Raw genomic sequence first — 17490 nt, 5'->3', positions numbered from 1 at the left:
CCCAGTGATCATTAACCGACCATTTTTGTTGCGTCAGATGATAGACCCTAAGGTCTACATAGAGCTGATAGTTCATTTGGTTATCACAAGATAATCTGGTAGTATCCCTAGAATTTATTTACAGCAGGCAGTTCATTATTCTCCCAGACATGCAATGCAGTTCTAAAGGATGAAAAATAAAGGTTATATAGACATGTTACAGGGCAAGATTGGCACATGGTCAACTAATTGAGGTACCGCCGGCAATATCTTGATCTACAGAAGCAAGGGATCCTCTGGCCATCATCTTCTCGGTTAAAGTGGTAATCGTAAGTAATTTCCTCCCCTGGGTTTATGTCGCGTTCCGCAAAAAACATTACCTGGACATACCAATGATGCAGTCAATCTCTAGCCCATCACAGTTGGAACTTCTGAATTGTGAGAATCCTGTAGCTTGGAACTTCTAAAGTCCATATAGTTTTTAACAAATTTCATACTGTAGTTCGCCCTTTTTATTTCCCTTTTAGTGCTGCTGTAGGAGTGTAGGACATATTTCGCTTTCTTATGAGGCTCATGAATTGAATTGGACTAAAATTTACAATGTGGTAATATAAATTTTGTAAGGAAACAAATATATAGGCAGGAGTACCTTCTTCTCGTTCCTGACTGAGATTATTTTCGCAACGCAGTTTGGCTGATCCAACAAAGATTGAAAGAACAGAATTAATATAAAAGGGTATATTTGAAATAAGAAGCTGATTAGGGCCCCTAGAATATGGTGGGAGAAAAATCATGTTCCAATTGGGGTCTAAAGATATGTTCAAGCACATGTTACCTGGCACGAATGGTTGACGAATCTTGCAATCCCACCTTTACGGGTGGCATCAATAATATGCTCCCTGTCAATCTTAAAGAAATAACAGGCACTCTTATATTGTTGTCGTTTTCCAGACTGGTATTCGATCTCTCTTTTGTCAGCAACCCGCTGCCCAACAATTTCACCCACATACTCTACAACCTGAACTATTTTAGTGCAAAACTTCAAAATGAATTCACAAGCTAAATTCCTTTATCGGTGTATACAGAGAAAAAAGAGAACTGATGAATTACCATTGAGCCACGTGGAATAAATACTGATGTGTAGAGGCCAAGTCCATGTATGCCCGATTTGTACACTACCAAATGCTTCCAACCTTTTAACTGCTTGTAATGGATGTATTCCTTCTGAAATAAAAATAAAGACATGCATGGAACGCTTAGGGCTTTGTCCAAGAAGTTGATTCTACAATATGCTTCAACCTATGATGTCTCACTATAGCAATATAGAATATGTATAAGTATAACACTGTGCATTACAACGAAAGATAACTGAATGAAGATACCTGTCCTCTTCCGCACGGCTTCGAACCATTTATGTGTACCCAAGCATTTACCTGTTCTTGGGAAACATTGAACTCACCACTGTACTCTTCAGACTTCTTGTGGCTAGTACCAGGATAGTCCTCTCCCTCTCGACCTTTAAAACCCTGTTTTTTCAAATAATAAATATACTAATTTTGATTTCCAGGCAATAGAAAGTTTCAAAAAGTATTACCTCTGTACGTGCACATGTCCAGTTGCTGCTTCTAGAGCATTCCTTAGGATTAGCATGACTAGAATAATCATTAGCATGATCCATGCATCGCCCATAAAAGCCAACATTTTCATTGCGCTCACCTTCGGGCTCACTTTGCAGCAAACCCTGTTAAGATATCACAAGCAAATATGAACATGGAACATATAAGCTCCATGGATGTAATATTAACTGCAACCATTGAGTCACAGACTTTTTTCTTTTTTGGTGGTAAGCATGAAACTCAAGATCTGAGAAAACACAGAAGAGCCAGCTTTGATTTTACAACCAAATAAAGAAAAACAGAATGGAGAGGAAAATAAAATGCAACCTTGTTCTTACTATTGGAAAGCAGCACATGACTCATATCATCATAAACAATCAAGCAGCGTGGAAATTATCTACAATAAAGCCACATTGTTCCTTACATTGCTTTAAAAACATGATAAGAATTGGGCATCCTCTATGTCATCTCGGGTTTACATAATCAAAGTTTCAAACTATATCCTATGAGCATGCAGTAAGTAAATGTATTGAGAATTTAGAGGGCCAACTTTAGCCAAAAAAAGAATTTACTTTATGTGCAAGTATCATACCCTCTGATGTGCACACCAAGGATGAAAGAGCACCGAACAATTTACATCTCGGCACTTAATAAATGAGCCCCCAGTTCTGCCACATATTGAACATGCCTGACGGCAAAAAGGATTGCAGGGGTCAAGGTCAAGAAAAATGTTCATTTAGAATTATCAAATTTAGATTGTAATACTATTGGACAGCTTCATCACTAAACATCAGAGGAATTCCATGGTCAGGTGCAGAAAGATCACTCCATTAAATTATCATAAGAATATTCATGTATGGAACTCACAGTATTTTTCTTGGCAGGTGAAGCACCAGATACATCAAAAGCACTCATTGTGGCAGCATTTGGGCATTTCGTGCCAGGTGTCCATAGTCCACAGACCATGTGAACCCACTGCATTGTTCGTGGTCCAAGCAAACTAGAATTGTGATTAATAGAGGTCCAGGAATTGCTGGTAATGTTCTCCATATTCACAATGCTATCCCCATGTGCACTGCCTACTGGATTTCGCAAACCTATTGCAGACAAAATGTTCAAATCTTGTTGATTCGGAAGCACGAAATAGATTATGCTCAACACCTTCCCCATGTAAGTACTTACTTGTACACTCGCTGCTTGCATTTCCTAATGAATCAACATATTTTTCTGACCTCGCTATAGTCGTCAAACCTTTTAGCAAACTTTTCAGAATGTTCTTGGTTTTCAGTGCCCTTGTCATAGCTCCACCTCCATAACCACATAACACACAGGCCTGAAAACAGAGGCAATAAGAGACTGGTCGGCAAGACAAACTTTTTTGAAACGATTAATCTCTACATGATAGATTTAAGAAAAAAAACTAGGCTGTATCATGATCAAATATTTTTCTTCAAGGCAAGACAGCACATTATCAGCAGTCTACCACTAGTCTAGAAGATAATAGTAAAGTGGGTCCAGGCGTCCAGGGTTCAGATCAGTAAGGCATGGATGCACTTAAAGTCTTAACAGAACCAAAGTTAATATAAAATAAACTTTGGTAACGGAGTAGCAAATAGGATGCGCAAACTTAAAAAAGAAATATAACTGGATCCATGTATGTAGCTCTATTTCCTGAAATCAACTGAGGATCAAGCAAATTGGAGGCTTAATGATATATATTACAAAGAAACTTGCCACTTTTGTAAAGTAAAAAAAGCTAGAAATATTCATTTGCTACTGGTGAAAGAATTGACTAGTTTCTTAACCTATTCTTCTAGATATCATGTTCCGAATTCCAGTGTTGAAATTTTATCGTCTAGAATCACCATATCTAGGTCCACTTGCAGAAAGAACCATCAAACTCTTTTTGTATTTAAGCAGCCTGCTAAACTCATAAAGCATGTGCATTTCTCTTAACCAGTTAAATCATTGGCCAGTGGCCACATGGCATCTCTTCCTTAAACAACTAAATCATAGGCTACATGGTTTATTGCCAAAGGACAGTAAGAATGGAAACTATAGTTTTACCATGGTAGCAAAGAAATCAACATCTTAATTAATGATGAGAAGATGAACTGGCAAAGCCACTCTTGTAGTTTGCATATGACATGTTACACTAAGTAAATTCTCCATAAGGATGCATGTACTTAAAAGAAATTACTTTCTGTTTCTGAAAATGAATTTGCTTACTGTGTTCAGGGTATTAGTCTTGCAGGGTCTACAGAACCATTGACCTCTAGGAACTTTTAGAACACCATAGCAAGCTTGGTGCACCTACATGAAATACAGATCTCTATAAATATGCAGTAGTACTAGGGCACAGGTATGAAGTAATGTGAAATACTTTGATATAGCACTTTTTGGATGGGATACTTTGATATAGCACTTGCTGCACTGTATCAATTGATTGCAAGGCTCCAGGTCTAAGATTCCACAAACACAGCATGAAGCATCTGAGCTGAGCCTTCCACTGTGCCTGCACAAGACATTAAGTAAAACTTTATCAGATCAGTTGGAAATGAAATAAATATATATATATATAGAGTATTCTTCCAAGAATATATCCTTGGTAAATAAATGTACAAGATGCATCATGCATGTACTGGAGTCACAACCTCCTAACATTCACTTCATGGGTTAGCACAGCATTGTCTTTGTCACTGCCAGAATAGCATGCTGATCTGTTTGCAAATTTAGTATGCCTCTTAATCCTAGCAAAGGATACACTTGCTCTTCGATTCTTAGTCCCTGTATATGGTTGAAATACAATGTCAGTAACCAAAAAACTGCAGTTTACTAGTACATCCTGATACATTTTTCATGTACAAAAGACAATTGTTGCTTGTGTTAATAGTTATACATAAACTGGGTATGTAGAAACTTGGGAAAACAAAGGAGCCGCAGCAATGTGGCGCAGGATCCATTCATGGCTGTGCCATTCTGTTTTTTTAAGGGTTTTTTCCCATTTTCCTATGTCAAATAAAATATACTCAAATTGTATATCATATGGCAAAATACATGTTATGGCAAGTGGAGCCGGTCTAGGGCCCACGCAGTACTGTAGCGCGTGAACAGCACCGCGTGAACAGTGCCATTAATAAGGATTAGTTGGGTTTGTTAGGAAAGAGATAAGTTAGATTGATTCCGTTAGGATATTGCTTGGGGGTCAAGTCTGTCGTCTCTATAAAAGGGACTATGATGTATCAGTTAGAGGCAAGCAAGAAGAACCCTAAAAGTAGTCAGAGCCTCCAGAGGGAGGGCGACGAATATGTTCTTTGTGCTATCCCTAGATCTACCACAACATTTGGTATTCAGAGCCAATTTCTTCCCCTGCACGCACAACTCCCACCCAAAATCCCTCCCAATTCTCACCCTCCATTCAGTCCAGCCACCATGTCCAGCCCCTGCAGCAGCGATTCACCCATGGCAGCCACCATGAGAGTCCCCAATCTCCGCATCCCGGCCTTTGATGGGAGTACCGACCCCTTGCAATGGCTGCACCACTGCAACCAGTGCTTCGATGCATGGGGGACAATAGAAGAGGAGAAGGTATGGATTGCTTCTTTCAAATTGAAGGGCAGCACATATCAGTGGTACTGCTGGGTGGAGAGGAACATTGGTGTTCCTTCGTGGGCAGGATTTGTTGCCGCCATCAGCCGCAAGTTTGCACCGGCCGCCGAACCAGCGCGGCCTGCGACTGCATCTTCCATCGTCGCCGAGATCTTCGCCAAGCTCGACTCCATGTGCACATCCTCTCCGGCAACCACTGCGGCCACAACGACAAGGGTGCCTGCCCTTGCATCACCCCCGACATCGACGCCTACTCCACCGCCGCAAGCGACGCTAGCGGCTCCGCCGCCTCCTTCTACTCCACCGCCGCAAGCGACGCCAGCGGCTCCGCCGGCGCCTTTCCCTCCGCCGGCGCCTTCCCATCCGCCGCAGCCGCCGGTGCCTCTGCCATCCACGCCGCACGCCGTGCCTCGCGGGGTCATGGCACCCACACCTGCGCCACGCTCGACCTCGCCTCCGAGTTACGCCGCGCCATGCGTGGATTCGTCTTCGTCGACCCCTGCACCCCGGACGTTGTTACCGCCGTCGCCCGCTGCTCCACCGGTGACGCCAAGAGCTCTGCCGGCGTCTCCGACGCTGCAGCCACCGGCGACACCAGTAACGTCGGCCGCCGCCGTCGATCCGCTTGTGGGAGGGAACCAGCAGCCCCTTCCCGTCATGGATCCGTCGCCGCCAGTCTGTCGCCGCCTGTTGCCGCCTTCCTCGGCGGCCCAGATCCTCGTCGGCGGCGTCCCCGGCCGTCGCGGATATGGCTGCCCCGTCCGCCGCGGCGTCCATCCCCCATCACGGTGGATCCGTCCCCGCCCGTCGCGCCCCCGTCTGCGGCTGTATGCGCCTATCCGCGCTCGTCGCGCGGCGCCCGTCCACGCACCTCCATCCGTGGCCGCCCGCGCGTCGTTCGCGCACCTCCGTCCGCGGCCGCCAGCACGCCATCCGCGCGCACCTCCACCCGTCTGCGGCCGCCCGCGCGTCTGTGCGCGCCTGCACTCGTCCGCGGCCGTTCGTCCACCTGCTACCGCCCATTGGAGGTTCTCCAGCACCACGAGCGGCCTCGGCTTTGGCGTCTCCGTCGCCTGCCGTGGCCCCGGCGACCCAGTCCGCACCAGCGCCTGCGGTCGTGCCCACTGCGGCAAGCGCGGCCCTGTCTTCAGCTTCGGCGGGCGCGCCTCCTCGTTGTTTGCTGTGGCGCCTCACCTGCTCCCTTCGTCGCCCGCATCGGCATCGACGGCGACCTCCTACCGCATCTACGGCAAGGCCGATGACTTTGCCATCAGCGTTCGCAAAGGCGTCCTCTGCTTCCTGGACACCTTGGTGATGTCTGGGGCCGATGAAGCGCTCGAGCACATGCTGGTGAACGTCCTGAAGAAGAACATGGGCCACAGGTGGCCTGCACAGCAACCTTGACATCATCTTCGCCGTGGCACCCCCTCTGCTTCTCTGCTGCAACTACCACCACAGCTCGAGGACGAGCTGTCTTGGAAGGGTGGAGTAGTGTTATGGCAAGTGGAGCCGGTCTAGGGCCCACGCAGTACTGTAGCGCGTGAACAGCACCGCGTGAACAGTGCCATTAATAAGGATTAGTTGGGTTTGTTAGGAAAGAGATAAGTTAGATTGATTCCGTTAGGATATTGCTTGGGGGTAGTCTGTCGTCTCTATAAAAGGGACTATGATGTATCAATTAGAGGCAAGCAAGAAGAACCCTAAAAGTAGTCAGAGCCTCCAGAGGGAGGGCGACGAATAGGTTCTTTGTGCTATCCCTAGATCTACCACAACAATACAACTAAATCATTTTCTCAAAAATTGGCTTCAAAGACTAAAAGGTGCTAACTACAGGGCATCTAGACAAACATCATAGATCTCATGGAGCATAATCAATTTCAGTGCTATAGAGCCAAACATACTACGGCACTCTCCTCGTACCATTACTTATTAATGATGTTATTAACAGAAGATTTGTTTCCACATCTGTTAGACCAAGAGGATCATCTTCTCCTGTTCTCCAAGAACTGAAATGAGAGGCCTTTTCATATTTCTAGTTCTCTAAAGGAAAATCACTGCAAGCTATATGTTCAAAGTAGCTAAAATTAAAGTTCTTGAACTATACCACTAGATGGTCTTTTGCAGTGATCCACAAAATGAGACCTCAAACCATTAGATGAATACCTACCCCTTTTGGAACCCTGCATTTCATATTCAGCTTGTGGGCCACAATCTTCATTATCAACGGAGTACTTATCTACAGAACAATCTGAGCTGTTCACAGAACAATCTGAGCCCCTTTCCTCATACAAGTGGGTGCTTTCTGTCTTACAGAGTTTAACAGAATGACATTTCTTAGCCTTTTTAAGAACCAGACTGAGTGAAACAATCTTGGGAGATTTTCGGTTATCGTTTGCTATCCCTGTGGCAATTAAGCTAGGATCAATTCCAGCACTCCCACTGCAAGTATCTTCACTGTCAGGTTCGTTGACAATGCAATTCAGAGATACATATTTAGGAAGTTTGCGGATAAATACTCGACTCCCTTCCTGGTGATGTTTTGTTCTATCCAGAGCGGTCATATCCTCTACATTCTTTCTTCTATCAAAGGAATCTGATCCACCAAAACAACTGCCCTTGGTATCTGGTTGCTCATTATCACCTTTGAAAACCTTGTTCTGGTTATGAAGCCGTTTAATAGGCTTATTCAGTCGCATTGTATCTTTTCGCTTGGTTCTCAGCACCTTGCAAGAAAATGAGTCAACCTCATTTTGTGGTTGGCAACACCCCTTTTGGGATGACTGAGAACTAGTCCTAATACAATCATCTGATTCGGAATTTTTAACAGATAACCTCAATGTTCTAATTTTTTTGGGGGGTCCAAAACAAGGTTCCTCATTGTCCTCCTCCAGTCTACTTCCCTCAGAAATCTGATTACTCTTGCGCTTCACTCGAGACGGACCCAACTGAGATCTGGTAAAACTATTTATGGCTTCTTCACATCCTGTGCTACTGGTAGGCACATAGCTGGATGCGGAACATTTCTCAATTCTTGATCCTTCATCACATAGATTTTTACATTTCCTATGTTTAGCAGTAGACAATACATTGTTAACTTCAGGTGACATCTGAAACTTTGTAACCACAACGCTGGAAGAGCCAGAAGAGAACCCGAACTTTGGTTGTCCTTTGGATACTACAGAATTTGTATAAGCGCCCTTTTTCTCTGTTAGGGCTTTGGACAAACTGTCATCAGCCACTGAAGCTTCGGATACATTCTTCAGTCTCTCCGTTATAGCAATAGAAGGTTGGTTCATTACTTTATCAGATACATGTTTACAATAAGAAGCTTGAGACAAGTTTGTTCCAGCAATTCTATTGCTTAAGCATTGGCATGTTAACTTCTCATTCTCTTCTAATGTGCAGCATCTGGTAGGCATTTGCAGCTGGTGTTTGCCTTTAGGTGCATTATGACCAATTTGATCAATTCTAACATCACAGTGTTTTGTAAAGCCACAACCAGACAAACAGTTTGGGACTACAGAATAGCAGCATCTTCCATTGTAACAAGGACCTTGTTCTTTTGTGTTAAGTGCATCAAACAGAGTGTGTTTTGTCAAGCTATCTGCTGCATGTCCCATAGAACTGCAATAAATAGAAGTACAATGTAAGGAAGCATGCAGATAGGTACAAAAGCACATTTATTAAGTCTGAAATGTGATGCAAGGCGAGTAGGGTAAAAGAATGAAGTACAGTGAATTAGAACCATTTTTTTCTTGAATGCGCATCATTGCATTAAGAAGAAAATTTACATAGAGTACAGCACTTGCGTGCCCTCATCAAGAAATGCAAGTATTAGGAGAATAATAGTCCCCTGATCCGAAATATAAGTCCATTAGAACATCGAGACAGCAATTTATATGGAAAGAGTTGTCTATTATGAAACCATTTTTAGTGATGAGTCTCATAGCATCAATTTCATGTTAGTTATTCCTTCTTTTATCTTTTTCTTTTGTGTGTGTGTGTGTGTGTGTTTTGGGGTGGGTTATGGATGTATAGACACCCTGGATAGACCCTAACTGCAAAGGGTTGTGGTATCTTAGTCTGGCACAGATGTAAAGTAATATGTCCTTGCACCCATTGAAAGTGCAGGAAGGATCACAGCTCAGAAATAATGCAATTATGTTTGTCAGACCCCTGAACTGTAAGGTGACTCTAAAGCCCTGAACTACTCTCTTTTCAAATTATACAGTATGCAAGCTGGTAGATCAATTAGCCAGAATAAGGAAGGAATGAATGTGATGACATAATCATTATCGTGCATCTTGGTAACAATCATGGTGCTAAAACATTGATCAATGTATAATGTGATGGCAATAGCCAGCCAGAATAGCAAGGAGAAAAGGATCAAATAATTTTTTTCTCGAACACGCAGGAGAGCTGCGTATCTTTGTATTAAGAAGAAGAAATTATTCCAATCACAAAACTCCAAGCACCACCTTGGACCAGAATGGTGCTGGAGAAACAGTATCTACTACTACCTAAAAAGAATGAAGTGCCAAATGTGTCTGCCTGTGTCTGCCGCGTGATAACCGCGCGCACCCCACGTGCCTTGCCCCACTCGCGCAACTCGCGAGCAGTTTCACGTCGCCGTCCCTGCCCGCTCGGTCACTGGTCTCCGTCCCGGCGTGCACTCGGATCCGTCTGCGCCGTCCGCGTCGCCGCTCGTCCGCGCCAAGGTCCGGCTGCCGCCGCCGCTCCGTCCCTCGACGTCGCGCCGTCCGCGTCGCCGCTCCGTCCCTCGACGTCGCGCCGTCCGCGTCGCCGCTCCGTCCCTCGACGTCGCGCCGTCCCGGCAGACGCGCCGTCGTCCAATCCGCTGCCGCTCCGTCCCTGGGCGTCCGTCCGCGTCGCCGCTCGGTCCCGGCCGACGCGCCGTCGTCCAATCCGCTGCCGATCCGTCCCTGGACGTCGCGCCGGACGCGTCGTCCACGTTGCCGCTCGGCCGCGCCCGCCACGGAGGACGGCATGCAGGGCGGCGCGGCCTCGGTGGATGGTGCATAGGGTGGGCCCAGAGGAGGGTACACTGGGCGGCAACGCCCCACTCGGCTGCGGTCTCACCCAGGTGGAGACAGCACCATGACATCCCGGAGGAGAACTGTTGTGTGGTGCCATGGGAAATTGGTTCTCTAAATGAGGTTTGCTGAAGACGCTTGCCATTTCGTCGGTAATGAGATGTAAGTAAGCTGCAGTTTACTCTCCTGAGTTTATTCCATCCTTGTGCCCTGCTCCCCGCATGCTCACCATGTGTTTGATGAAAAGCCGGTAAGGATACCCGACCATATTATTATGATAATATTTGCTGTTTTCGAGCAGATTCAGTATTTTATTGTCAACGGAGTAACTCTGAACTTTTATGTCTGTGCCACACTTGGTCTGCTATAGACATATTACAAATACAAGTTCGCATCAGTCAATTCAACACGAGCTCTACATTTGTTTCTTCGCTAGGAGTGCATAGTTGCTTGTTATGCTTGCTTGAATCAAATTTTGAGATGCAGATTAGTCTAGCATTGTCCAGGATTGGAGGCATTTAGTTTAGGAATGGGTGCACAGGCCACCTAGCTTTCGTGAGTACATACAACACTAGCCTCTTTAGATTTAGTATTTTCTTATGGTGTGAGGTATTGGCAATGCTCGAGGAAGTATTGGCAGGAATCGGGATGACTCAATGAGATTGGCTTTTGATTTTGTTTTGTTCATGTAGCTTGCAAACCATCACTATTTCCTGAAACTGAAATGCTTCCACTCCTTAAGAACATATGTGGTGCCAAACTAAAGCTTTGTGAGGTTATGCAGGGTGACATGCAGAACAATAAATCATATTCGAAGAAACAGCTCCGGACCATGCAATTTTAATAGAATCAGTTTATTACTATATATGCATAATTTTAGAGTTGCCGTGAAATTTATCACTACCTTGTTCGCTGCAAGAGTTCCCTTAAGGAAAATAGTAGTCTAATGTAAGTTGGTGCAGTGCTATTCATCAGCTCATGTGCTTATTTCTTCATTAGGGAAAACCTTTCGTGCTTGATCCTTTGTCTGCCATGGATGATGGTTGAAGAAATGTTGAGTTTTCAGAACAGAAATTTATGATTCTAGATCATGAATTTCATTCTTCAACACCATTGATCGATATTGTTCTTTTTTCCATTGTGAACCATGAATATGGATGCCATGGCTAAGCGCTGTGCTTTTTTTCAACCTGAAATTCTGGGAACCTGATTGGAGGAATTTTTTTTTTTTAGAAACAGGTCACCCCTGCAACCAATGCATTGTCTGATGAAGACGTCAAGGCTCTCACCAATAGCTCGCAAGATGGTGGGTTGAAGTTTTTGAGGAAAGGACTCTACAACCTTCAACGACGTAAGTCAAATATTGAGGCAAAATAAACTATGGCTAAATAGTTTTTCCCTTTTTCGTTTTACTGATATATTTTGATATCATTGCACGTATGATGGTGTTATTTCTGCAGATGCATGCTTAAATAGTCTCACATGGAGTTCCTCGTATTATTGAATGCAATCAACTATAACAGTTCTTCTGTCCTTTGCCTCCCACATATATGTATATCCACTTCATCTTTTCTGAATGTTTGTGTTTAGTAGCATTCCTTTTTGGAGTATGTATTTACCCAAGATTTGTACATGAACCTAAACTTTTGGCCCCAGGTTGAGCTACAAGAATGCCTGGTTCACCACATAAATTTGAAGTATTGACATTTTGAGGTGCAATTCAATAGATCCTGAAGTCAATTGCCAGCACAGAATGTCAAGCAAGCAAACAGTAGTGCCAATGCAAAAAAACAAACCCGCTGCTCATGCAGTTATAGAAGCAACAAGTCTGCCTCAATGATATTTTTATATCGAGTCTTCAGTCTTTGGTGCTTCTCATGGTATCTTGTTTTTCTTTATTATGTTCTTTTTTAGATAGTGGCTTCACTGTATTATGCAAATAAAATCAATATTGTGTAACCTCATGTCAATCCACACATGGATTGATCGATATATTTTGTACATGATGGACGGATTTTTCTTTTGTTAAGCATGATCATTTGACTATTTGTTGATTAAAATGTCATTTATCTTTCAACATTAACTGTTTTGGTACTTGTCAAAAAGCGGTTTTGTTTGTGGTAGGAAGGGTGTAAGCTTGAGAGGTGACTCCTATGTAGAAAAAATCACCCGTAGCAATGCACGGGCATTTAACTAGTTAAAACAAGAAACTATTACAAGTAAAAGCAACTAAAGGATCTGACCACCAAAATAAATCAGTTACCTTCTGTAGTACAATCCATCAATGGGACATGCATAACAAGAAGACTGCAAGATGTGTTCTCGAGAACATAATGATGATCTTTGTGCAAATTTGGAGCAGGCACAAAGTTCATCTTGCCCTGAAGCAAAAAAGAAGTGTTGCAACGAATTAAGACATGGCAACAGTTCAACAATTGTCCATCATAGACACAACCTTCCTAGATCTAGAAACCAACCTTCAAGGGTAGGCTTACTGGCTAGAACTGGACCAAGATCACTAGAAAATGAAGTTCTGCACAAGTGACCAGGTATAAAACCAAGTTTGGAAACATCTTCCTGAATTTTGCAACAGCATGCACAAATTGATTTTCCCAGTGTTGACTTATCATTTTGGCAAGAGCTAGGTAGAAACTCCCTAGAAGAACAGCAAGACTTCCCATTCTCACAGTTAATTTTGGCATAAGCTCTCAAACTTCTATGTGTGCATAAGTCATCAACTCGCTCAAAAGTACCCTGGCCCCTGGGCTGCACAAAATTCTTGGATTATAGAATTTAGAAAAGCAATAAAGAAGAACAATTTTCATGGCTGTGCTTGTTGTTGTTTCTGCTATGTGCAAGAGCAAGATTCACTTACCATTTTATCATAGAAACAGGGAACCCCAATCTCACCATGTGAAACCTGACGGGATTTATTACCCCTGTGAGTGCAGCTCATGCAATTTGCAGAACATGAAACTCTTGTACAATTTTTCGAAATTCCAGCATTAGCTTGATTAGGCAGAAAATGTGAGGGGCAATCCCCATGAATCAAATGTTCCTGACTATTAGCATGGGATGCATCTTGAGGACTGTAAGCCCCTGAAAGAGAAGTGCTCTCTGATCTTCTATTCATATGAATAGTGGTTGGGGCCAACTTCGGATGATAATCATTAACCCTTGTGTCAATCTGTCTACTGGCAATTTTTGGATGATCAGAACCCCATGCAACATCAGGAGTCTTTGGATGATAATGCTCATTACTGTTGAGAATATCGTCAATGGGTTCGGGTGTACTATTCCTCTCAAGGTGTGAAAGAAATAATGAGATAAATGAATTCTTGGATGTATATGTATCATCTGTACGCTCACCACCTTCAGAATGTTTTGTTCCATTAGCAACTTCAAGTGGTTGCTTCTTATTCCCAGTACTAATGGATGCTTCATTATGTTCAGCTAGATTATTGTTGATCTTTGTTGCTTGCTTTGGATAAGGATCTGTACCACATGACCATGGCATTACGTGTAAGAAAAGCAGAAAATGCAGTCAAAAGGAAATGCACATATAATCATGAATTTAATCAGATGTTTCTGCTATGACGCTCTAAATCATACTCCCTCCGTCCCAAATTATTAGCCGGTTTTTGCTTTTCTAGGTGCATAGATTTTGCTATGCATCTAGACATATGTTATATCTAGGTGCATAGCAAAATATATGTATCTAGAAAAGCCAAAACGACTAATAATTTGGGATCGAGGGAGTATTAAAAATTTCATATTTATCAATAACCAATATTTGACAGTTTCTTATTGTGCCTTGTCATTTTGACAATTACAGGGTTTTGGGCTTTTGGCATGGTTAAGCATACACAAAACTAGAGATGCTAGATTGGTAATTATCATAGTCAACTTCTAATGTTCTACCTTCGAGTGGCAATGCACAAAGTAAATATGAAAGTAGAACAATATAAGAGGCAAACTCACTTTGATTTACCAATGCATGATGTGACTGAGGTTTCTGAAAATCAATTACTGCTGACTGTCCCAATGGAAATAGAGTGCTCATAGGTTGATGATAAGAAGATTGCCCAAGCTTTAATTCAGTGTTTGAAGGATTGTACAAATTGTCCTGCAATATTTTGTGGGGGAAATCAGGTCTGTACACCCTACTATCATGGTTCACAACTCTTGTCGAACGTTGTCCAGGATTACAAAAAGATGAATCTAAATTTTTCTCCAGAAGGATTCCATAATTATGCGCCAAGTGATTTCCATTGTAATGTCTTCCCCTGCTTGCTTCGAAGTATAGGCTTCCACTGGGTGTGCTAAGAGGGTTCAGGTTCAATGCATGAACTGTATGGTTTTTAGTGAGCCCTAAATTCATTATTGTGGAATTCTGTAGTAAAGCAGAGTTCTTTATTAAAGCTTCTTGCACATCAACACTCTTTCTGTAATTTGTTTCATCTGACCCATTCATTTGCTTGTCAACATTAGTGCATCGTCCACCCTCAATGTACAAATTACTGGAATAATCTGGGTTGTTTGTAGGTCCAGTGATTTTTCCATATCCACCTAATAACCCTACTTTTTCCATACCACTATTTCTAGAAGCAAGACTTTTCAACATGTATTCTTCTGGAGAACTTTTCATACATGCCCATTCTGGCCAATCCCACCTGGTGCTAGCAATAGATCCTCCCACCTAGATACATATGAAAGGGTAAAAGAAATATAACATTAGCTCTGCTTAATATTTGACAAAAGGCCCTTAGTTCTAGTAATATGTAACTTGGACCAGCTAAATTACAGCAGATGAAACCACAATTGGATTCTAATACTCACCCCTATGCAGAATTTAAACCACTGCGCGATAGTCATGCCATTCTCCACGTGGACTATTTCGCCAGCTTTTTCTGGAGTTCCTCCCGCATGCTGTAACAATCATATGGAAGTACATAGCTTCAATCATATTAGACATAAAGTGGATAACTGTTACAGGTAAAAAGAAAAAAAATAATGTGTGTTGAAATGTGGAATCAACAAAATAGTTAGGACGATCCTTAAGTACCTCGCAGAATTTAGCTACAGACATTCTCAACCGATGACACAGGCAAATGACTCCAAAAAGCCCAGCTTCACCCACAAAGAACTCTCCACCTATTCAATCACCGTGGGCATACAGAGGAACTTCAATTATGTATGTTAAGTGAGAGTAAATGATTTAGGCAACATCATCAATAGATTGCTATAAGTATCCAACTAATACACATAAACAGACTGCTATTAAAATGCTTAAGGCAGGAACCTCGTCCAATGGTTGGGTGTAAATGTTTTGATTACACATGACTCGTCATAGTTAAATGGCTGTGTATTTACTAGAGGCCATTTCAGATATAGATTTTGGGTGTGGTAGAAAAACGCTTACTGTAACATTCTAGCCATTTCAAAGTCAACCTCCACAGTGATACTGTGGTAGTCAAGTCAGGTTGTAACAACGTTGCAAGTTGAACCCACCAACGTTCAGACAGGCGACACGCATACGATCACCAAGCAGTGTAGGATGATGCTGAGTCGTTGATTTGAACGGCAATTTCTGCAGTGCGTGCGCACTTGAGTCATGAAACTGTATGCCACCGTCTGTCATTCCTGCAAGTTGCAATTGCCGTGAGTAGTCAGATCACAGGAAAGCTAGAATTGTGGATAACGTGCCATTGTTGCCTCCAAAGCTCACTAGAACTGTACCTTGTTTGGCTGAACCTTCCCCAGTAAAAGTACCCATTCCATTAGCACTTTTATTCCCAAAAAGTGCTCCAGCAGAGGACTGCTCATTGCGACTGCTTGCTGTCAATCCATGTCTAGAATGCAGGGGCAGAGTGGCAGTGGCAGCGCTGCCGGGCGGAGAAGCCCGAGTAAGATCAATGATATCAGCAGCACTGCTCGCACTTGGCTTACCAAACAATGCCTTAAGGTCCGGCGCAAGGCCGAAACTGGAATAGCTCCCCGCAACTTGAGCAAGCAGCTCGTTGCTCGGCCCCGCTCTCGAGGGCTGGCCGGATTGAGCGGTCGAAGGATTCGTGACCAGCTGCTCCGGCGCTCGACCGGCCGCCGCGGCCTCCTGCGCGGCGAAGGGGCGGAGCAGGTGGCGCAGAGTGACGCCGTCCATCTGCACACGCACGGGGTAACATTAGCAGCACCCCAGTAGTCAACAGTGAGACAGCAAGCGACCCCGCGCACGTGCAGCAGCATTCCGACCCCCGAAATCGCGCGCATATCATCCGTGAGCTGCCGCGAAACCACCCCCCGAATCGCGGGACGGGCGAAGGTTTCGGGGGCCGGTCGAAAAACCCCTCCAAAACCCCCCGCATTCCGCGCCCGCAGCGACCGAACCCCCGAAATCCCCACCGAGAGATGCGCGCGTGGTCGGCGCGTACCTGGCTCGTCAGCTGCGGCGGCGGCGGCGGCGCGGCGGGGGGCGCCGGCGTCAGAGGCCACCGCGCGGGCCACGACGCGCCGTCCATGGCGCTGCGGCAGCGAGGCGCGTGGTTCGGTTCCAGTCGGTGGCTGGTTGGTTAGCGGCTACTGAGTGGCAACCGCAGGGTGGAAGTGTGGAACTGGAAGGAGGGCCGAGGGGGGGATGAGAGGTGAAAAGTGATTTCGCAAGCGAGGCGGGGCCGGGGGTGGTAGGGGGCGGCTCTGCCTGCCGTGCTGCTGGCGTGGGGACGCGCGGCGCTTTGGCCCGGCGCGCCTTTGATTGTCTTGTCGAGTCGTGGCAGGCGCTGAGACGACGGGGGCTGGCAGGGCGCTGTCCCCCTGGACCCCGTCCACTGGACGGGGACGGCCTGCCACTGATGGCGCTCGGCGAGTCGCCGCCGGTGACGCGCTGCAGCTCACCGGCGGCCCGTGGTGTCAGCGGGTCTAAGCACTGACTGGTTCCCGCTGTCTTCTCCCGTTACAATGATGATGTTCTCCATGATTTTACTAGCGCTCTTCTGCTTTAAACTGCTCGTCACCATTTCCCAGCTTTGCTCTTGTTCTGGCTACTTCTCCGGCCTACCAAATAAATACCAACCAGCAGTAATTTTTTCTCACAATAAATCAATATCAGTCACCAGCCGCAGTTAGTAGAACCGAACGAAAGAAAGTTGCATAACTAATTGACGATGAAAACTGAGGCTGTGTTTAGTTTGCAAAAATGTTTGGGTTTTGGTACTGTAACAAATTTCGTTGTTATTTAA

At 44.5% G+C, this 17490-nt stretch overlaps 1 protein-coding gene and 1 long non-coding RNA gene across 7 annotated transcripts; one reads left to right on the top strand and one right to left on the bottom strand.

Moving 5' to 3' along the window:
• Nucleotides 1-5: 5 nt before the first annotated feature.
• On the bottom strand, nucleotides 6-16868 carry LOC120686701. Of its 6 annotated transcripts, none has more exons than XM_039968915.1 (22): nucleotides 16687-16868; nucleotides 15998-16418; nucleotides 15770-15901; nucleotides 15324-15412; nucleotides 15098-15187; nucleotides 14240-14957; nucleotides 13134-13753; nucleotides 12736-13024; nucleotides 12522-12639; nucleotides 7309-8828; nucleotides 4250-4382; nucleotides 4008-4110; nucleotides 3825-3908; nucleotides 2778-2928; nucleotides 2463-2692; nucleotides 2188-2283; nucleotides 1574-1720; nucleotides 1362-1505; nucleotides 1090-1203; nucleotides 815-997; nucleotides 629-673; nucleotides 6-359 (listed from the first exon to the last, which is right to left on the bottom strand). In XM_039968915.1, the coding sequence occupies exons 1-22, from the start codon at nucleotides 16771-16773 to the stop codon at nucleotides 225-227; spliced, it is 5649 nt and encodes a 1882-aa protein (XP_039824849.1). In that variant the 5' UTR covers nucleotides 16774-16868; the 3' UTR covers nucleotides 6-224. The 6 variants fall into 6 exon arrangements, with proteins under 6 accessions (XP_039824849.1, XP_039824858.1, XP_039824853.1 ...); XM_039968924.1 differs by having other exon boundaries at nucleotides 815-990; XM_039968919.1 differs by having other exon boundaries at nucleotides 7372-8828.
• Nucleotides 10451-12314, top strand: LOC120686767. The gene is made up of 3 exons (XR_005680372.1): nucleotides 10451-11609; nucleotides 11719-11810; nucleotides 11915-12314. It is a non-coding gene; the product is annotated as an uncharacterized LOC120686767 (long non-coding RNA).
• Nucleotides 16869-17490: the final 622 nt, after the last annotated feature.

Source organism: Panicum virgatum, chromosome 2K (genome assembly GCF_016808335.1).
Source record: "Panicum virgatum strain AP13 chromosome 2K, P.virgatum_v5, whole genome shotgun sequence".
Taxonomy (NCBI): Eukaryota; Viridiplantae; Streptophyta; class Magnoliopsida; order Poales; family Poaceae; genus Panicum; species Panicum virgatum.
The sequence above is the reverse complement of the archived record's forward strand: the minus strand, read 5'-3'. Positions and strand labels throughout refer to the sequence as shown.

Coding starts and splice junctions, on each gene's coding strand:
- LOC120686701 (XM_039968915.1), bottom strand. CDS start 16,773: ATGGACGGCGCGTCGTGGCCCGCGCGGTGGCCTCTGACGCCGGCGCCC. Junction 3,909..4,007: donor GCAGCAAGTGCTATATCAAA/GTATCCCATCCA, acceptor TATTTCATGTAG/GTGCACCAAGCTTGCTATGG. Junction 1,506..1,573: donor GGACATGTGCACGTACAGAG/GTAATACTTTTT, acceptor TTGAAAAAACAG/GGTTTTAAAGGTCGAGAGGG.